The following is a 22393-nucleotide window of genomic DNA, read 5'->3' on the forward strand; positions in this document are numbered from 1 at the left end:
GGGATAGATATCCACACGAGTGGAGGAGGGGAAATGTCGAGAGTCTGTGAGCCAATGAGAAAAGCGATACGGACACCGGATGTGGTATAAAATAGATCCGGGGGACATTTTCTACAGCGGTCTGCGAAGAGTGTGGGAAGCATGCTTTTCAGCGTTGGGCAAGCGAACTGCGGCATGGTCGTGTTTAATTTGGCTATGAAATTTTATGTTGTAGTTATTATTATTGCAGCTGACTGCCAGTGCATATATGATGGGGAGGTGTAAAGTTAGAGCACTGAAAGCAATGACTGCGCGTTTGAGCAGCGGGACTTGACTAGGCCGCAAGAGCAAAGAAAACGAAGGTAAGAACTTATTTAAAAAAAAAAAAAAAACTAAATAAAAATACAACCCGCTTGAGCTCCCATCTGTAACCAGGTATTTTGGTCTCTTTGTGAAATAGGATGGTGATTGCTCTAGTGGATGTTTTCTGCACTTCACGTGGACAGGGTGGTGTCATACAGTCTCGTGGAGGACGGCCAGCAGCGAGGTATGAAGTCAGAAATATGAAGTACAGAAAATGTGTTTTCCCTTTGGTTCATGGATGATGAGTTTTCGTGCGTTAGACTTCTGATCTGAAAATGAAGTCAGAATTGAAATCTGAGTTGAGTCACTAACACAGGTCAGGATTTGTAATCAATCAATCACATGCACTTAAGCTTTTTTTTTTTTTTTTTATCATTTTCTGCACAGGGGCCTTCAGTGTGAATGGATGTTCAGGATAATGACACAGTAAGTAATTTGAGTGTAATCCAAAATGATTGTAACTGATAAGTCTTCTGATAAATTTGAAGACATTATTGATCTGCCCCCCTCAAAGATCTTTATAAACAGCTTGTTAACAACTGAGCTTATTTGTTTTCTTCTTCAGGGACCAGCCTGTGATGCTCAAGAAGTGGACCCAGGCTTGAAGTTGCAGTGTCTCAGATAAACATGTTTTTTTTGGGGTTTTTTTTTTCCATCTTTGTTTTTATTTTATTTGTACTATTTGTATTGTATATATTAATCGACATCTGCGGGTGGACAGCAAAGAAAGAATTTCATTGCACAGAGAAATGCCTTTTCTCTTGTGACGCATGACAATAAACACTTTGAATCTTGACTCTTTAAAAAGAATAAAGCATTTTTCCACAAACCAACAGCGTCGTTTTTGTTATTTTAACTTATTTCTGGGCACTCCTCTGAACCTGGCTGGCCTCTTCCGTGGCCACTCAAAGGTGGAGAGCAGTGCAAGATCAAGTCATGTCTTGTCATAACTGGGGTTTCTTGGCTTTTATTTCACCAAGTCTCTCTTTTAAAGCAAGACACAGACTCGAGATGAAGTTCAGGTATAGTGTTCTCAAAGTGCGGAAGCTGCCCACGTGACGGAGTTTAACATCCGTCTGTGGTGTCAGCACATCTGTTAGCATTAACACTTAATTTGACACCACAAGTCAGATGTTTAAAAAGAAGAAATGCAGCCGGTTAAATACTGAATATTTTTGTCAAGTGAATGTACATCCACACACATACTATTTTTAGATTGTGAAGTGTTGTCTTTCATACTTCACGTCCTTGATTCCTCTTCCCCCAGATGAGAGCAGACGGGGCTAGGAAAAACTGGTTAACAAAAATAAGATGCCACTTATGACATGGGACAGCGGCATCATCTCATAAGTGGCTGTTATAGCCACTATATTTATAATTGGAAATGATAAAGTTCATTTGTTGAATATCTTAAAGTCCAACTCTCAGCAGGCTTCATATCATCCAGTGATGTGCCACCACTACTTCACGTGTATAAACACTTCCACAAATGACACCTGTGCAACGTCTCTACCCACAGATTTGTTTCGGGAGTTGAGACAACTCTCAGCAGATCAAACTGCTATCAGTTTCCAGGTCACGAGTGGGAACACAGAGACCTTGCATTGTCTAATTTTGTGGGTTGTAGCCTGTGGATTGTGCTTAGCTAACATGAGTGGCACCCTGTGTGGTCTTCTGCTGCAGTAGCCCATCTGCTTCAAGGTTTGTTTGGTGTGTAATTAGAGGGTGCTCTTCTGCATACTTTAGTCATAACAAGTGGTTATTTGAGTACTGTTGCCTTCCAATCAGCTCAAAGCATTCTTCCCGCCCTCCTCTCACATCAGTAAAGTGTTTTTCACTGAATAGTTTCTCCTTTGGAACATTCCCTGTTACATTAATAGATGATTGTGCAGGAAAATCCCAGTAGATACCAGCCCATCTGGCATCAACAACCATGCCAAGTCAGTTAAAACACCTTTCTTCTCCATTCTGGTGTATCTCATCTTGATACGCCTCAACTCACTGAGTTGGCGCCTTGTGATTGAACAGGCGTACCTTATGAAGCGAAACAGCATATAAATGCATGTCTTCTGATGAGAATCTGGCTCCGGCTTCTCATTCCTCATCTCTTCTGTCAGAACATCAAATCCATACGTATTCTTTCCGAGCAAAAAGATTTTATTGATCCACAATGATCAGAAACGTAACATTCTGCAACATCACTGAACACAACAGCAATGTTTGATATTGTCATCACTTGTGCAAATAAACAACACCGAGACATGAAAAACCAAAATGGGCATGTCTTAACAGACACAGTAATGGCACAAAGACTTTTTTTTCCCCTTTTCCTATTCTCAACTGATGCAAGAAACACGGCGGCTCACTATGGAGGAATGTTTAATTTACTTTAAAGGCACTTTCTGCCTCATACACTTGTCAACACACATGTCTGGACATATAAAGTAAAAGTCACCTGTAAAGCAGGGCGTCTTGGCAGATTACAAAGATCCTGTAGTTCTAGTGTATGTCATGTTTTTCTTTAATGTGTACAACAGTAGACAGCATTTAAAAAAAGGAAATCAATAAATAATTCAACAGAAACGGAGCATTCATTAGCTGGATGTCTGCTGAGAGCATTAAATAATATGGCTAATATCCAGTATGTTATTGATTTAAAATAAAACAGCAAGAGTGGATGTCCCAGCTCTTTAAACTACACATTTCTGAGTTTATGTGTTTCCATTTAAACTAAAAGTGTTTCAGTCTCCTGCTCATTAAAATCACTCCCTGCAGATTATTTTTCTCCGTCTTCTGAATTTCTGTTTACCTCATACACAACCCTCTGGTTTCTTTCTTTAAACCACACTGAAAGATTGCTTTGGCAATAAAAAATAGAAAATTATTACTTTTTGTCGACTCTGAACATAACACGAAAAGAGCGCTTGAAACATGTTGCTTAGAAGCACGTTTTCAGTGAATGAGCTATTCCATTGCACAGCTAAAGAGCTGCATTCCTATGTATACATTCAATAGACCTAGGCAATGTTTTGCTGCTGCGTTTGCAGATGTACTTCAATTCACACGACTCCTCTGTAAGTCCTATGACACAGGTAAAAAGCATAATGACAGTCCTTTATTCTAAACAGGCCCGGTGTCTTATAGACGCAGAGCCGTTGATTGGTTTGCATATAGGTGCCAGGCAGCCGGCACAGGCAGCAGTGTGAGTGGTTGATAAATGTGTCTCGACATCCCTGTGAAACATGTAATCACAGATGCTGGGGTTTTCGGCGAAATCGCCTGCGAATTTAAAGGAATATTCTGTCAGGTGTTTGCTCGCTCAGATATACACAATCTTCGTTTAGTGGCCTCAGGAGTTCTCAAAGAGTTATAGTAACAATAAACCAGTCAATTAGAAACGTCACATAAAAGGTTTACACTGTACAACTATCACGTTTGGGGCAGCTGTACATCACAGGTATTATGGTTCCTCTGGTTGGATCGGATGGCTATTTGTCAATCCACCATGACACACACACACACACACACACACACACACACACACACACACACACACACACACACACACACACACACACACACACACACACACACTTTAACCATGTCCCCCAAAAAAGTAATTTCATCAGAGTGAATCATAATATTTGATGTCACACTAAAACTGTGTGAATGATCGGCAGTCTGTGAGTCACTGTTCTCTTCTGTTTGCTTTTAATAGCCCGATATGAGTAGATTTCAGATCGTTTTGAAGCACAGCCTTCATGGAGCGGTGCGACAGCAGGACTGGAGTACTGGTAAAAATACCAGGGAGCCGACCGAGCCCACTGCTGGAGCTGTGATCTCTGAGACGGGGCGGGGACATGGCGATAAAAAGCTTGTCATTGAACACCTCGAGCAGCGTGCCTTCACATGTCAGAGACATCAGATTCGGGTTCTGGATCCTTCAAGGCATCATTTGTCACAGTAAACAAGTTGGCATTTGAACGCGTATCCATGGCAGAGTGCATTATGGGTAGCCACACATCATCCATGTTTGGCATCACAAATATTTTCTGTGAAATGATGAAAAAAACAAAAAAAAAAACAAGGATTAGCAATAAATATGGTGGAGGACAGTGAAGCATGTTTACTCGAAAACCACTGTGAGAGACTATTAGAGGAACAGAACCTATAAATTCTAGTTTTGTCATCAAAAACATACAAAATGAAAACAAAAATAAAGTTTCAAACTATCTCTTTTAACAAGAAAGCAACAAAGCAACCCTGTATTGTTATGTCTGAAACCCAATAAAGCCTGAGTCCAGCGTTTGTTGAAAGCCAGATGTAAACACTTGCTCACAAATGACAACAGTGTGCACCGCAGCGCTATATTTTACTAGAAGCATTGTGGAGGGGGCCAAAACGTAATTACAGCCCCTGAGGAGGAGGCAGAGATAAATGTTGATGTGTGGTAAACCTGACAGGGACAATTTGCTGCGGTAGTTTGCAGAGGTGCTCTTTGTCCTTGGTGAGTAAACTTTGAGCTTCTCGGCCATGCCAATGGTAGACTTTCAAACATCAGTTGATAAATACCACAGGATATGACATCATGCACTAAATGCACCCATGTTTACAAAAAAGGTTAGGGTGCTGTGTTAAACGTAAAAACAGATTCCAGTGAGTTGGAGTTTTTTTTTAAACTATATTCAATTGAAAATAGCACAATGTATTAACAACATATTGGATTTAAACCTACTGGTTAAAACTTTCTGTTTGGATCTACATGTTCCTCCTATGCACACATGGGTGGTAATTCTAAATAGGCCAAAGGTATTTTACATAAAGAACATTGGTTTAAGGCCAACTCCAGGCCTCGAGGGCCGGTGTCCTGCAAGTTTTAGATCTCACCCTGGGTCTACACACTTGAATCAAATGATTAGTTCATTACCAGGCCTCTGGAGAACCTCAAGACATGTTGAGGAGGTCATTTATCCATTCAAATCAGCTGTGATGGATCAAGGACACATCTAAAACCTGCAGGAAACCGAGCCTCGAGGCCTGGGTTTGGACACCACTGGTTTAAGGTGTATTCGGATGTGCTAAATACTTAAAATCCCTTGTTCAGTTCCAAACAGAGTGTCAAATTCAAACTGAACACTCACCAGCCACTTCATTACACCGTGCTAGTACTAAGTTGGACCCGGTTTTTACCTTCAGAGCTAACTTAATTCATGGCACAGAATCAATAAGGTGCTGGAAACATTCCTCAGAGACTTTGGTCCATATGGACATCACAGCATCACACAGTTGCTTCAGATTTATCGTCTGCACATCAATGATGAGAATCTCCCATTCCAACATTTCCAAAAGGTTCCCTATTAAACTGAGATCTGGTGACTCTGGAGGCCATTTGAACATGGTCACTGTGTGTTCAAGAACACAGTTTTAAGATGATTTGAGCTTTGTCGCATGGTGCGTTAACATGGTGGAAACAGCCATCAGAAGATGGGTCCACTGTGGTAACAAAGGGGTGGATGTGGTCAGCAACTAGAACCAGAACTAGCCCAAAGTCCACAAACCTGAATCATTAATACAACACAAGACAGATCCATGTCAAATTCTGATTCTAATGATCATTGCAACAGATATCAAGAATCGTCAGACCAGGTAACATTTTCCAATCTTCTGTTGTCAAATCTTTCAAATTGTAGCCTCAGTTTGCTGTTCTTATCTGACCACACTGGCACCCAGGGTGGTCTTCTGCTGCTGTAGTCCATCTGTATGTAGAGATGCCTTTCTGCATATCTTGGGTGCAATGAGTGCTTATTTGAGGTACTCTTGCCCTTAAAACAGTCTAGCCATTCTCTTCTGACCTTTTACATTGGCAAGGCATTTTCATCCACACAACTGCTGCTCACTGAATATTTTTCTTTCTTTTCTGACCATTCTCTGTAAACCATAGAGACGGCTGTGTGGGGAAATCCCAGTAGATCAGCAGTTTCTGAAATATTCAGACCAGCCCGTCTGGCATCAACTACTATACCACATTCAAAGTCACTTACGTCACCTTCCTTCCCCATTCTGATGCTCAGTTTGAACTTCATCAAGTTGTCTTAACCATGCCTACATGTCTTAATGTATTTGCGTTTTGCCATGTGATTGGCTGATTAGATATCTGCAATAATGAACAGTTCAGCGGGTATAGTAAATGAAGTGACCAGCGAGTGTAAATTTAAAACCATGCAATTCCTCGTTTTTAACAATGGAACTTGCAAATGGACAATAAGTAGACTTTATTATGACTTAAGATTAGATTTCACCGGTGCTTGTTTCTCCCAGTGTATACCTGGAACTCCTGATCCAGTTTCTTCTCAATCCACTCTGTTACATGCACCAGCGTCACCTCCCTTTCACCGAGTTTGGGCCGTGCTTTGAGCTCCAGGTGAGGCGGACTCCGAAAACCATACCTGACAGCCAAAAAGAGAAGTTTGTGATAATCGTGTTGAATTTTCAGACCAGCTTCATGAAACAGATGTCGATTGATGGGTTTTTCCTTAAATGACTGCTTCATTTCAATAAAAAAAAAAAAAAATACATATTAGCAGTATTTAAGGAGAAAAAAGGTAAAAACATGGAGGAAAACATGCAAAACATATATAGCATGCAACAGAAACAGATTTTTCTATATGTTGTTTTAATTATATTTTTCTTAGCACCTATTTAGTGGCGCAAATAAAGAAGTTCGTATTAATTAAGCCAAACATAACTCAGTGTGTATTTAAGGCTTCAATGTTCCACATCTTTAATGGAAAACACACCTTTGTGCCCTCATTTCTTAGATGTGATTAAACATTTTTATTCTCTCATCACTTGCTTGTGTTGTTGTTTTTGCCCAGCAGAGGGTGCAGTGCTATAATCTCAAGCCATTCACATAGATTGTGACATACCAACTCCATCCTGCAATTTTCCACATCCTTCTAAACATACCATATCCTGTCTGTGGGGGGAGGTGGGATGTTGACAGCCAGAGTCCCGCGGCACTCTTGCACCTCTACGGTGAGCAACAAGGGCGTGTTGGATACTTCCTCCATCTTCTTCTTGATGAACTCCGTCTCTGTGGCTTTCTGGAAGTACTTCGACTTGGCTATCTTGTCCACAAAGCGCATGATCTTGCTGGGTCTGTGGCCTCCCACATAACTACGCGAGTCGATGATGGAAACAGAGGAGGAGGGGAGACAAGGAGTGAGTCAGGTTCATAATTAATTCATAACGGCATCTCTTGCTACTCAGCACCCACTATCGAGGGGCTATGTGTGCAAGTGACCGGGTGCTACATTAAATCATCAGCGAGCTTTCAAATATGTATGTCTGAGTGGGTGGCTGGTTGGATAGAAAAAGGAAAAATGTTCTGTTTCAGAACCTCAGTACGAATGTTATTCTGCTCATTTTCAATTCGGAGGTGCACTAATGTTGTTAGAAAGAGACATTTGCTCACCCCTCTGCTCCAGGCAGAACAGGTTTGTCACTGAGGAGTTCTGGAGGATCCTCCTCGTCCGATGAACCGGCACTAGACGATTCCTCGTCACTGTCTGCCAGACAGTATGTCCGTGGCCTTGACCTGTCACGCACACATAAACAAGCACTCATGTTGCAAAGTCAGGCCCCAGTGGCTTTGCAAAGAGCCCTTATCAATCACTATTAATTCCCATTAAATGTATCCCAGGAACTACTTCTCCACCGATCTCACTCAAAAAAAGATCCAAAAACCCAAATGGGTAACAAAATGTATTGTTTCAGGGACAGCGACTGTAGGCATCCAATTCCCAAACTCGCCAGTTTACTGTACACATGTCCACAGCGGTAAGCATCCACGGGAAGGATTAGTATATAAAGAGAAGGAGGGAAAAGGTAACACGACAAAAGGGGAGGAACTGTGAAAAACGCATGTGACAACTAATATGGCTCTAAAAATGCAAATGCACCCGATTACCATCCGACTCAGAGCTGGTTTTCTTTAGCAGAAAATCGAATCCTTCACACATTTTATTTTGGCACTGTCACTGAGAATGAGACAATAAGAAGAAAAACAAACACGGAGGAATCAGGACAAGCTGTGGAGGACGACTCTAAAATCTGGAAGCCTTCTTAAAAACAAAATAAAATCAGACCGAGCTTCACTTAGCTTCATTATTCTGCTTAAAAGAAGACATGCACTTTTAAAGCCTCACCAATCTTTCCCATGTTCTCCAAGGCCCTCGCCCTCCTTTCCCAAACGGGCCAAGTTCATCTTGGTCTCCAGCGTCATGAGGAAAGAGCCCGTGTAGGAGACCTCCAGATCAAACCACAAACCTGAGAAAGAAAACATAAAGACTTATGATGTTTTTTTATACCAAACCCATGCCTGCTGACATCCTCGTCAATAGCATAAGGAAAATCAATAACAACCTAATGATTTGTGTTTAATTGTTGCAAGGTTAAATCTAGTGCTCATCTACCTAAAAAAAGGTCACCTATCAGGAAGCAGTTCTTTATTAAGCTACTTCCTGTTTACACGTCCCACTCCTCAGCGGGCGGCAGGAGAATTATTCAGATTACGATCCCCCTGCTGTTTGCACAGCGAACGTCTGCAGCCGGTAACTGACGTTTATTATCCCCTCTGTCTGCCCCCCTCCCTTCTCTTCACTTTCCCTCTCCCTGTAAATGCTCATTGATTCGTACAGTCTGTGTGACAGCAGTGCCAGAGAGAAGCTACATGACAGCAGCAAGACACATCATGGAAGACAGTGTCTCATTGTCTAGCACGAGACAAACAGCAGGAAGAGACCGTCTGGATTTTCTCATTAAATTTGAAGGAGCCAACACATCTCTACCACAGACAGATGTAGAACCGGGAAACATATCACAGCAATCGTGCATTAGATATTCCTTTAAATCGCTCTCATTGTCATATAGTGTGGTGAATTTGCCTCCACATTAATAATTTCCATTTGTGCAGCATGTGCATGACCAAGCAATTGCAAAAGTGACGCTTCAGCCCGACTCTCCTCTGAGCTAATTATGAAATGTCTGCATGCTAAGATGGTTAAAATGGTTCTGTGCATACACTAACGTCAAGAATGTTATACCCACTTGTTTCTTATAAGCCTCTAGCTCATTTTCACATCTTTGCACAACTGACAAACATCAGTTTGTGTGTATTGTGCGGTTATCGAAGCACAGTGTAAACATTGTCAATCAAGCCATGTCTCCCCATAAATAAGGCATTGAGAAGCTGCCTTTCCCTCAATTTTACCATCATCACACAAGAGAAGAAATCACAAGCGTGTTCAGTTCATGCAGGATGAAAGCGCACATTTCATCATCGGCTAATGATGCTTTGTTAGTATATATCTGAGGATGTATAGGTTCAGACACATTTGTGAGCTCTGCAGACACCCTGCTCCAACAACTGAACAACAAGAATCTTTAGACCTAAGATCAAGAAAAACTGAATGTTCTTAATCTGGAATTGATAAACAAAAATTTTAACACGGCGGCTCCTCATGACATTTACATTCACTGGACACTTTATGAGGTACACCTTACTAGTTGGACCCCCTTTTGCCTTCAGAATGGTCTTAATTCTTCATGAGACAGATTCGAAAAGGTGCTGGAAACATTTCTCACAGATTTTGGTTTCAAAGGTGCTCCAGAGATCTTGAGCTCTGGTGACTGTGGAGGCCATTTGAATCCAGTGAAGTCTTCAGCATTCGACATTTTTCTTCTGTTGTCCAATTTCGGTGAGCTCATGTCAATTATAGCCTTAGCTTCAGCAGGTCATCTTGACCATGTCTACATGCTTAAATGTACTAAGTTGCTGCCATGTCATTGGCTAATGACGCATTCGACCAGTTGAACAATACCTAACAAAATGGCTAGCAAGTGTATAATCATCATATTTTAAGAAATGACAAATTAAAAAAAAAAAAACTAAAAAAACCCCCCACCCCAAATGACTGAAGCTTTTAACAATCTCTTTTTTTGCCTTAAACCAGCTGGAATTAATACACATCTCTGCTCTGTTTCTGTGTCAAACTAGTCCCTTTGCTCAGGCTTAAAGCAGGCTGGGTGAGTCAGTGTTTCAGTAATGGATGAGGGGGAGCCAAGACATGAGGTTTAATTACTGTGGCTTAATAGAGCAAACATGCAGAAAGGCTAGACTCCAGAGGAGAGAAGGACAGAGTGTTGGAGGGTAGGGGGTTATGGCTTAATCTAGCGAGAAGAGGAATAAGATGGAGATATGGTATGAAAGGTGAAGAAGACGGGTTGGGGAAAAGACAGAATTAATAAGTGGCTCGAGTAAGATAAAAATAAGAAATCTTGAAAGCACCCACAAAAATGTAAAAAAAATAACACACCTAATGTAATTTTCTTCCTACCTTGGTGGTCCACTGAAGGTTTGGAGGCACGGAGGATCTTAGGAATGGAGAAGCCCATGTCTAGCTCTGTCAGAGTCAGCTCATTCATAACATATGGCAGCTAAAAGACAACATGTACGGAAAAAGATACAAATACAGCCAACGCAAAGACAAATCTCTATCTCTTGAGGAAATCTTCTTGCATTTGGATATTACTAACTGTAGCTACTGCTACTACTACTACTCACCCTGATCTTACTGAGCTTCATTTGGATCTTTTTGGAGACTACATTGGCCCAATATTTCTCTCCCAGGAAGTCCCAGAATATCCTTCCCAGAAATGCATTTACCCAGGCCTCAGGCTCCGCAGTCTCCTCTGAACTCCTACGCAGCTAAAGGACACACATACATGTATGAATGGCAGTTTTGAATATCTATAATCATTTTCTGCATCAAGCTTGAGCTTGATATATTGAGTTTGCTCCCAGCAACCCTTCAGTAAGATTCACTGAGTTGCCAGTGGTTCGGAGCTCTCTGGGGTAACTTCAGGTGACAACAGACTGATTTAGTTGATATTGTGGTTTAGACGTGCAGACCCCAGGGGGGGCTTTTGATAGATGCCCACTTTGGATGACAATCTTTTTCTATTCAGCCTGACATGCATCCATCTGTCTCCTACCTTTTTGGTAGTCTGGGGGCTGCTATCCGGGCTGTTCCTAGCGCTGTCAGTGGCAGTCGGGCTTCTAGGCGGCACCTGGGGACTCACGTATTTGGCCATGTAGACATTATAGTCCAACAGCATCTTCTGCTTCAAGCCTGCAGTAGAGCCACAGGAGAGAGCGGCGGTGGTCTCTCTGTGACGAGACTGAGACTGAGACAGCTCCTCCAGGCTTCCCCGGCTGCTGCTCCTGCTGTCAGCCTCCAGGCCTCCGACAGATTGAAAGCTGCTACTGCGACTGTGGGAGGGTAAGAAGGCTACAAATGGAAGGAAGGAAATGTGGGATGTGAAGGGGGTGTTTTGACACAATTATGCTAGAACACGGAACATTTTTAGTGATTCCAGATTTGTATACAATAATAATAAATGCTCAAAATTTAATTAGCCTTAGATAGCTGTCAGCTATTTTTGTATTCCTTTCTCACAGTAGACTGCAGCACTCTGAATTAGCATGCTGTACACTGCTTTCCAGTAATCCAGCCCTACCTTTACTACCTTTATCTCCTGACCCACACAATTTTGGCATTTCTCTTTGTATAAGGCCTCCTCCGCACAGGCTTACATCCCACTGTGGAAAGTGATGCTATAATACGCTGATGCTCTGTGCTTGTAATCCTGCTGACCCACCACACTCATCGGTTCACTTAGTTGAGGGGATTGGCAGTCCCTAAGCTGGGGCTTATGCACAGATCTGATTGCTGCGCAGTTGCCTACTTAATAGAACGGCTATTCTGACATCGAGGAATGGCGCGTGTCTGTGCAAATACAGGTGTGTAAAAAAAAGAAAGAAAGAAAGAACATGGATAACAAATGCTTTACGTGTGTGTGTGTTTGCACCTTGATCTGGGAGAGTGTGAAGCTCACCATTCTTGCAGATGCTAGGCAGACTGCCACCTCTTCCCTCTGATTTCATTCGGGATGCTAGAAGAAATCTACGGAACCACTCTTCCTTTTCCCGACCCGTCCTCCCGAAAAGGTAGATAGTCAAATCCCCGCCTCCAAAGGTTGGTTTTTTGGGTTCCTCTGCTGACGCCGATCCTTCTGCCTTCTCACCCTTGTCCGTTTTCTCCACCTTCTCACTCTGAACTGTCGATTTTTCTTCCCCAGCTTCAGGCCTCTCTCCCTGGGCCTTGGACATGAAGTCATCCTGCTTGGCCAGCTCAATGCAAATGGGGTATTTCTTGTTCCAAACTCTCTTCCTAGCCAGGCTCTGAGGCATCAGGTATATCTGTGGGGTATAAAGACTGACTTCACTAAATCAATCTCATGAACATGAGTGCTTTCTTTATTTCTTTATTGGTGTTTCTAGGGCAACAGAATGATTATAAAGAAAAGAAGATAAAGAGAAAAAGTGTTCACATTTTTATGCGGCAGATTGATACCTGAGGGTATGAGTGGAAACAACTGGTGGCAATAAATGTAAGAATATGCCTGTTTTCTGTTGATAAGTAACCAAGATTTGGCACCATTCAGGGCTGGAAAGGTTCATGTACTTCTGCTTTTGTTCTTGCTATAGGCCAACAATTCTCTAATACATACAGCAGCACTTCATTCATCCCTGTGGTTGTAATGGGTTGGAGCGGTATTGGATCTCAGATTAAAACAATAACACCATGAGCAGAAATTGGACCTTCAGGGATGCTTTTCCTGTACGAGTGTCTGAATAAACTACACACTAAGTATCTACAATAATAACTGAGAAAGGGCACTTTAGGAAACCAGAGAAGAAGAGTAGGTTAAGGGTACATGATGAAACCTTTTGCTCTGTGATACACTGACATGAGAAATGTCAGCTGTGCCTTGAGATATGCAAAACTGTTGAATCAGTGCGCTAGTACACAAGATACACAACTGTGTATATAAGGTCAGTGACCTGTGATATTCACTCTACGTTTACACACAGTCTACGAGTCACAAGCTGTGATTGTCACTGAGCATGACCTATTAGCGAGCATGCAGTCGGGCAAAGGCAAATGTGACGGGACGTGTGCTCGATGTCACTAAATGTTAAGCTTATCATCAAGCACAGTAATACACTGAGGAGACGCGCACACACACTTAACACATTAATTTCCCCCTCGTCTTTGAGTGGTGTTAGCAAAAATCTCTCTTTCCATGACCAAAAGGTTTGTTTAAGCCACCGCACCTTGCTGTCAGTCAGGTCGTAGATCTTCTGGCTGATGTAAGTGACGTCAGGTTTAGGCTCATTGTGTGTGGCACGACGGGAGATGTTCCGGTTGGGCTTGGACAGACGCAGGACTGAGCCCTCTAGACGGACGTAAACGGAGTGGGTCAGGGTGGCATGGTACGTCTCCGGGTCATAGCTGTGGATCTCATTCATCCAGCCCTGCGAGAGCGAAGCAGAAGACTTTTCAGCTACAATGAAGTAAAACTCGAGTCACCTCTCAAGACTTTTGCACAGTCTTTTATACACACATCAGATTTTCAGTTTAAAACCAGAGAATTAATTTGCTCAAATTAACTAAGTAACCTCCTGAGATAAAAAATGAAACCATCATTAAAGTGCCAAAAAACGCAGTTTATTGAATCTCCACTATGTATCACATACCATTGATTTAAAAAGACATTCTTGCTTAAAATTTATGCAACACAGCAAAAGATAAAGTGGGGCATCTGAGACTTTGTGTATTCCCAAAGAAAGACAAGTATGAAGAAAAAGACAAAGCTTGGTGGACCGCTTCCCCACACTTGTCGTTCATCTGCCTGTATCATGTTCTGCAGAGCTCCTCTTTTTGGAACAGCTGTGGCCTCTAGCCATCAGGCTATCCTGTGCAATCGCTTAGTACCCACTAAGGCACACACACATACACATGCTTGCATAACTCTGTCAAATTACTAAAGATTTCTCTTCTGATTTTCTGAGGTTACTCGAGAATAAGGAGCAAACGGTGGTGCTGTCATTAAAATGTTTCGCTTAAAGAAAAACTGGAGCCATCACTGGAGAAGAAGTGCAACACAACCTCGTGATTCCCCAACAGGCTGCACAGATTGAATTCTCATCCAAACTCCTACCTTTTTGTTCCCGAAGGGCACTGTGTTAACAAAGGCAATTCAACTGAAATAACAGAGTAGAAACATATAGTCTTCTTCAGAGTAAGGACAAACTGAACATAGGCACCACACTTGGGAAAACTAATCACAAGTTTACTTTTGAAGTCACATGTTTTGCCTTTACCTTGAATATCCCTGGTTCCTTAATATCCAGCTGGGCCACATTCCATTGCTCTATCCTTCGCCTCCTTTTTCTGCTCACTGATGAGGAGGGCTGAGGGGATGACAGCCAAAGCACGAGCAACGCCAACGCGAACCCCGCTATTATCCCGTGCACTACTGAGCACACACAGGGTGGCACAGGAAGCACCAAATACCAATACACCAACTGTGTTAAAATAATGAGACCAGTCACGGGTAAGGTCTCGGCCTCCTCTTCGGCTCTCTCGTCCTCTGGATCGAGCTCACTACACAAACCAGTGCTACCAGTATGGGGTTGCCGGGACCCAGAACGATCACCGTCCGGTGTCTCTGTGTCAGTACATAACTCAAAGTCTTCGCTGTACAGCTCACAGAAGTCCTCGTCTTCCTGTCGAGCTACCAGGGCTGACATCGAACAGCGGCCCAGAGTGAGAGAGGGAGATTTGTGGAGGGCAGAAGATGAGGCCTGGGTGAGGGCTGGCGCGAGTGATGGGAAAGAGAAAAAACCTGACTCTGGGCCCTTAGCTGTGGGGGTTTCTTCCTCGTCTTCTCCTTCTGCCCCTTCCTCCTCTTTGATGCTGTAGTTGTTGCCACCTTCTCCGTGTCCATTTACCGCTGTTACTCCGCTGAGCTCCGACGCACTGGAGGACAGCGATTTGGCACGATAAGCAGCACTTCCAGCAGACCCCGTACCAGACTCATCCCCCATTATCTTACTAAAAAGCTGCAGAGGGTCTGACATCACTTCCGATAGCCGCCGCTTGGTATCCTCTATCTTGGCCTCCACCTCTTGGACTTTGAAGAAGGACCTACCATCTGGAGACATGATGGGGGAGGAGGGGGCTGTTTTAGAGTCTCCACCTGCTTGAGTGACGATGACGGGACTGGAGGATAAACGGGGTTGGGAGAACTGTTTGAAGAGTTGCATGTTGCGAGGTGGAGGCCGATGGGATGGCTGTATTTGCTGATGCTGAAGAGGCCCTTCCGAATGGTCAGCCTTGGAAGCGTCCGTGGACAGAGACTTAACAAAAGACTTCATTAAGTGTCGATGACGTGCGTGGGTTGGTGCTACGGTGGAAAGTGAAGGGACAGTTTCTCGAGACTCAACGTCATTGGACAAAGACCTAACCAGACTAAGAAAAGGCTTGGAGGATGACAGTGCTGCAGACTTGCATGGTGAAGAGGAGCTGGAGCTTGCGGGGGAGGGATTGACCGGGAGCCGTTCAGACGGCCAGGAGGAGCTGGCAGGAGGATTGGAGGAGAGGGTGGATGTGGGATTAATAGTCAAGGCAGGAGAGTGTGTGTGTGGCTGAGGGTCTGAGGGCTGCACAGATAAGGTGGTAGATAAAACTGGGAGAACAGCAGGTCCCGAGGGGGTGTCTGCACCAGCAGATTCAAACAGCAGTTCCTCTTTTGCTTCCAAGCCTGTAGCAACGCACCGGTCATCAGCTGCTGAAGCTGGACCTTGAAGCCCCCCTGTACCATCGAGGACAGACTTGTCTTTAACAGATCCAGCGGGTATCCCAAAGAGCTCCTCTTCCTCATCGTCTTCCTCTTTCCCCAGAGCAGAGAAGTGTATGGTGATGGTGTCACGAGAGTGGGAACGCTGGACCTGCAGCTTGGGTCCAGGGGTGTGACGAGGGGGCGGAGTGGCAGCATGCTGGCCACTTCCCCTGCTGCTGCCGCCCTGACTGCTCATCATCACCCTGCACAGGGCTCACGGCCTGGGGGGGGGGAAAAACAAAACAAAACACAGAGACAGTGGGAACACGTGGTTAATAAAAAACAATGAAGCAATAGTGCATCAGTGCAGGGGGGAGGGAGGCTGTAGTGTTTGTAGTACAAATTGGCAATTCGATTTAATCAGCGATTTCAAACCAGACGTATAAGTACCCTGAGGGCCACTTCTGCAGTAGCCAGGGGATAGGTGGGAAGATGAGATCAACCAATGGGGGGAAAAAAATTACATTGCAATTTAATTACAGAATTGAGCAGGCCTGAACAAAATGGTCTGAGCGGAAAACTACTGGAAGTAGTCGATAAGCAGTAGAAAACTGACACCCATAGAGAATGACAGCCAAGTAGATAAAAGTATAAATTAAACTATTAAATTTGTTACCCAGCAGCACAAAATACATTAATGGCTAAACACTTCAAGATTTTTACTATGCATCATGAAATTATTGGTTGCTAACTGCCCTCAACTAATAAATGGTAAGCTAAAGAAGTGTCTACCCGGTTAAACTGACTGAACACATTCCTGCACGAGGTGCTGTTGATGAAAGAGTTCTCGAGTTCATGTGACAACTGCAGAGACCCCCACGAGCTCTAAATGCACTCCTTGTACATACAGTACTTGAGACAGAAAAGAACAGCCTTGCAGCTTTCTGTTCACCCTAATGTGAGTGGACTGGACAGGTATGTCTATGTTCCCCAACCCATTAGCTCTCATTATGTAAGGTTGTAGCCGGAAGACCGAGTTGCTCTCAGGCCAAGCCTCTATCTCTCTCCCGCTCTGTCTTACAAGCACCCAGTCACTCATCCCACTATGGCAACATGATTAATGGGTTACTTCAGAGCTCACAAGTCTCAAGAAGAAGGGCCATCAACATTTCAGCTGTGTTTAACTCCACCCTCCAAAGGGGGAAAGAATGCAGCGGGTTAAATACTGAAAAGAGGTGAAAATGAGAACGGATCAAAAGAAGGAGCACTCCAAGAGCTCAAACCTCCCCCGAGCCAGCTCACTCTCTGGGCGGCTTTTCATGAGATTTCTTTTTAAACATTGAAGTTTGCAGTACAATAAAATTAAAGCATTACAGGTAAGCAAAGTTCAAACATGACATGATATTTGGATGCAAACTAAAACGTGATATTTAGAATCCACATATATCAGTATGACTTCCTGAATGTTGCCAATACAAACAAAGGCAGCAGCATTTTAAGACCAGTTTTAAAGATAAGAGATTCTATAAAGGGTTGACCTTATTTGACCTTAAAAAAGACAAACATTCACATGACAAGAAAAAAAAACAAAAAACCACTTTCCCTCACCAATCCAAAACAATATACGGGTCATAATGACACCACAAAGTGGCCGTTCAGCTGAAGCGATCACAGAAACAAGGCGTCTTTTGTGTAGTCGACACAGTGGAACCGCAGTCGTTCATCATGCAATGATTTCACTGAATGAGGCCTCGCGTCGTTATTGAGTTATTGTGCTTGTTTATTCTTCCTCATCCTTGGTTAGCATGATCAAACAGTCAGAGCACACATATGTGCAAACATGCTGTTTGTGCACACAACACCATGCAGCCTCTTTGGTGTTGGGGCTTTCAGCTGGTTGATATAAAAAAAAAAATTAAAAAAAAAAAGGTCTGTAATGGAAGAAGGAGGGATGGGAGAGGGACAACATAGCAGTAAGCTTGTGTGATTGTCTGCATTTCTGAGAAAGCCTCAGTGCCCCTTAGGGGCTCTCTGGTTGGCACTGTATCTCCAGAGATTGCATTTGCCGGGATGGAATAACAGAGCGTTTGACTTTCCCAGCCAGCCATTCACTTGGCTGAGCTACAATAGGTTTTGTGTGTGTCATTTTCAGTATATGCGTGTGTGCTGTTGGTTCTGCCATGGTAAGTGCTAGGGGCAGAGCAGATCGAATAAAAACAACAAAAGAAAATGACAGATACAGGGAAAAAAAGAGCAACATAAAGAAGAAAGATGAAAGGCCACAGGGGGTCTGCAGAAGCAGCAGACGACCTTTCAGAGACAAGCTTTTGAAGCAGAATTTACTTAAAGACAGGAGGAGAGAGAAAACAGGGAGGACGAAAAAGATGAGGGGAAGTGGATGAGAGTGAGAGGAGAGCATGGAGAGGAGACAAATTAAGTGGGGAGACAGAGTCATGGAGATGGGAGAGGTTGTTGTTGTCATCAGAGCCTGAAGGACGAATTAAAGCATTATGGAGGCTGACAAGGTGAGCAGGGAGCAACGTTTCCAAGTTTTCTCAGAGTCAGGTTTTAGCAAGGTGCAGCCAAAAGACAAAAAAATAAAAAAATAAAAATCGCACACTGAATCAATGCAAAACATAGCACGCTTGCACGCACCTACACCTTTTAAGGTACTGTTCTCCTCTGTAGATGTAAGGTTTGCTGTTAAGATGAGTGCTATTCAGGTTCACACCAACACTGTGTTTGCTGACACACCCACAGTTTCGGGTACTTCCTGTCATCAAAGCTCCACTGCCATTAAACGCCTTGCGTGTGTTTGTTTTAGCCACTACTGTGAGACGAGAGGAGACTGGCATGGAGACGAGACTCATCCAATTAATCAATGCAAGCATGGCCTCTCTAATCAGCTCAAGCCAGCCCTATGGAGACTTCAGAGAAAGGGAGGGAGGTTAAAAGCAGCAAGGTAACATAATGACATAAGAGGCTGAACAGGCTACAGGGCAACAAGCATGTCAGCACAGGGCACAGCGGCCCGTGTAAAAGGTGTTCAATGACGACTTCTACATAAAGCAATGTTTTTGTAATGTAGAGTCTGCTAATCAATATTATACACAAAAACATCCTTGTCCAATACCAACATCCTGCTTCAATTCAAAGTGCATCTACTCCACAGAAATTCTCTGCTATCCATTATTAGACACAGAAAGGGAACATGAGAAGTGGGCTGCTAAAGGAAAGGTGGGAATTTTAGTCAACACTGGGTTTTTAGGGCCAGTACCAAGTTGTTGTTGTTTCCTAGTTAATCCCAACCTATTAAGTGCATCCCTGTAATTAAATAACAAGGTGACTGGCGGGTGTTCAGGACAGCCCGGCGTGACCTCGCCTAAAGTCTGCAAAGTTCATTTCCGCAAAGACATTTTACCTTTAGATAAACAAACAGAAAAGAAAAGAAATAAAAGCAGGCGTGCAGGAGTGACGTGAGCCCACTGGGTGAAAAATGGTTGCGAGAGAAGAACAGAGAGGACATCAAAAGAAGAAGCGAGTCAGCGAAGGGACTGAAAGGGGAGGGCGACGGCGGGAAGATAAATCGAGTGAGACAGAGAGATCGGAGATGAACGCAGGGTGCAGGGCGGGGGAGGGGGATGATGGCGCAATTGATTGTCACTAACAACCGAGATACACAGAGGCCTCACTCACTAACGAGTGCACGCACACTCACACTCTGTGGACTTGTGATGCGCACAGTTGCCTGGATGAGTAGGGTGCAAGCAAACCGAGACAAAGGGGAGAATAGTCTGAGCAGCTAAAGCGAGCGGAGGGAGAGAAACAGAAAAAGACACAAAGGTCGAGGAGGCTTTGTCGCCGAGCACACGAGTCACACAAAAGCTCAGAGCAGGTAAACACACGACCCACCTTGTTTCATACTCTGCTGCTCGCTCCTAGGAGAACGCAGGTCCCAGTCATCACGGGCACCCTGGCCCTATTACGCAAACTGTACTGGACTTTGTTTGCTTACATGCAGCATATTGCACAGAGGGCGAGTCAGAGCGTGTCAGCTGGGAAAGAATCCAAACATTTCCCACCGTGACCTAAATCAGAAGAGTCGAACGCAAATGAAGAGAGGTCATCACGATCATAGACCAACACGAAAGCCGGACTACGCCCGCTTTTATCAGCCAAGGAGTCCCTGACTTGACTCTCACAGTGAAGAAGCAACACAAGCAGTTCTTAAAATAGCTCTGCGAGGCAGTGGAGGTGTCGTCCCCCAGCACCAGACTGGCCGTTTACAGCGCACAGATGGGAGACTAAAAAGGATTTAAGCAGTATAATAGTATATTCAACAGACAAAGACAAGATTTAAAATCGCTACTAAATGACATGAACTTTTTTTTCGTAGACAGGCAGTCACAAAGCGCTGTGCACAAAGGTTAAAATAAAGAAAACATCAAGTAATAAAATAGACAATATAAATAATGCAAATTCAAAAGTGTTGATTAACAGAAGGCCTGTTTAAATAATAAAGTTTTTAACTGCTTTTTACACAGAGTCAGCCAAACGTAGTTGTGGTGGTAGACTGTTCCACAGCCTTGGTGCCACCGACTGAAAGGCTGAAAAGGGAAGAAAATTTAGAAATAACAGAGTCATCAATAAAGCGCCTGCGCCTAAAAAAACCTTGGGGAAGAGACTCTGAGTTGACAGACACATTAAAAGAGACTGACTTATGGTCGCTAAAAACAAGGTCATTTAAATTCACGTGGTCAAGGGAAATGCCATAAGTGAAGACCAAGTCCAGAGTATGCCCAGCAGTGTGAGTAGGGCCTGATACATGCTGAACAAAATTAAAAGAGTCCATGATGCTCAGGAACTCCTTAGTGGTACTATTTGATGAGTCTTCTGCATGAATGTTGAAGTCTCCAACAATGACGACCTTGCCCAGTTTAATAGTGGAAATTAAAAGTTCTTGCAAGTCTGCCAGAAAAGATGCAGCAGACCCAGGTGGACGATAAATTAAGATACCGTACATGGGCTGATCTCTTCCAATTTTTATCACGATCATCTCGAAAGAATTGTAACAGCTCGAAGAGATCATCTGGCATAAAAATGTCTTTTTTAAAAATTACAGCTGTTCCACCTCCTCGTCGAGATATCCGAGGTGCACAGAGAAACGAACAGTCTGCGGGACAAAGCTCTAAAAGATGTGAGACTTCATTCTCACGCTGCCACGTCTCAGAGATAAACATAAAATCAAGCGTCTCTGCACAGAACAAGTCATTTAAAATATAAGACTTGTTGGCAATTGAGCGGGCATTAATCAACATCACCTCTGTAAAGATCTGCGATCGTGTCTTGTAGTTCCTGCAGTGTTGGCTTATCGTGAGCTGGTTACTTACCAAGAACATGACTTTTTTTTTGTTCTTTTTCGAAGTGTTTCGAATGGCTCTTTTAAGGATGCAAATAAGGAATTAGACTTTTAAATGTATGCTAATTTCACAGGTTTTTAAAACAGAAATCTGAATAATGGCTGAAGCAAGATTCAGAATTCGTGCTTCGATTTGTCAACATTAGAGTTTTTTTTAGAGAGGGGATTATATCTGCATTTATTAATCAGAAAAATTCCAAATTATTGTCAGCAGCCGGGAATAAATCCATTTTTGATATGCAAACAAACCTTTCGGTAAATCTGTAAAGTAAATGACGGCAAATTTATTTCGGGCTCGGTGTGTGAAAAAAAGAGAGAAAATGGGTTTTAATGTGTTTTTCACATTTTGTATTTTGCATTGCAAGTTTTCTCAAATGTATTCTTTAAATATGTGTTAACCAAACTCTTATTTGCATATGCATTCATCAGCCTCTCTGTTAAAGTGTTTGCTGATGCAAATATGTAATCAGCCCACCACATGTCAGCAGCTCAACACATTTAAGAATACAGACATGGTCTAGACCTTTAGCTTTAGTTCAAACATCAGAATGGGGAAGAAAGGCTATTTAAGTCACCTGGTATGATTGGTGGTGCCATATAGGCTGGAATATTTCAGCAACAGCTGATCTGCTGGAATTTCCCAAGAGATTTACAGAGAATGGTCAGAAAAGTATGCAGCGAGTGGCTGTTCTCTGTGTGGATCATGTCAGAGTTTAGAGGAGAATGACCAGATGGTTTCAGTCTGATAGGAAAAAAACTGTAACTCAAGCAGCCACTTGTTACAACCAAGGTATGCAGATGGGCATCTCTGAATGCACACATTAAACCTTGAAACAGATGAGCAATAGCAGCAGAAGACCACACAAGGTACAACTCCTGTCC

General features: G+C 43.2%; 1 protein-coding gene and 1 long non-coding RNA gene across 8 annotated transcripts in view; one reads left to right on the forward strand and one right to left on the reverse strand.

The window, feature by feature from the left end:
- Window positions 1-104: 104 nt before the first annotated feature.
- LOC101465772 (uncharacterized) lies at window positions 105-1175 on the forward strand. The gene is made up of 4 exons (XR_191366.4): window positions 105-341; window positions 440-526; window positions 730-768; window positions 908-1175. It is a non-coding gene; the product is annotated as an uncharacterized LOC101465772 (long non-coding RNA).
- Window positions 1176-3852: 2677 nt separating this feature from the next.
- Window positions 3853-22393, reverse strand: part of tex2 (testis expressed 2) — a 29088-nt gene continuing 10547 nt past the window's right edge. For 6 of the 7 annotated variants that reach the window (XM_004558325.3, XM_004558324.4, XM_004558326.3 and 3 more), the window contains exons 3-13: window positions 14633-16373; window positions 13583-13783; window positions 12301-12664; window positions 11398-11693; window positions 10967-11110; window positions 10740-10839; window positions 8550-8670; window positions 7817-7939; window positions 7309-7518; window positions 6668-6788; window positions 3853-4394 (exon numbers count right to left, since the gene is read on the reverse strand). In XM_004558325.3, the coding sequence (XP_004558382.3) occupies window positions 4248-4394; window positions 6668-6788; window positions 7309-7518; window positions 7817-7939; window positions 8550-8670; window positions 10740-10839; window positions 10967-11110; window positions 11398-11693; window positions 12301-12664; window positions 13583-13783; window positions 14633-16351 (3546 nt within the window). In that variant the 5' untranslated portion in view covers window positions 16352-16373 and the 3' untranslated portion in view covers window positions 3853-4247. Of the gene's footprint in view, window positions 4395-6667; window positions 6789-7308; window positions 7519-7816; window positions 7940-8549; window positions 8671-10739; window positions 10840-10966; window positions 11111-11397; window positions 11694-12300; window positions 12665-13582; window positions 13784-14632; window positions 16374-20004; window positions 20202-22393 lie in introns of those variants that run through there. The other variant, XM_004558329.5, reaches the window with a different exon arrangement.

This window comes from Maylandia zebra, linkage group LG4 (assembly GCF_041146795.1).
Source record: "Maylandia zebra isolate NMK-2024a linkage group LG4, Mzebra_GT3a, whole genome shotgun sequence".
Classification (NCBI taxonomy): domain Eukaryota; kingdom Metazoa; phylum Chordata; class Actinopteri; order Cichliformes; family Cichlidae; genus Maylandia; species Maylandia zebra.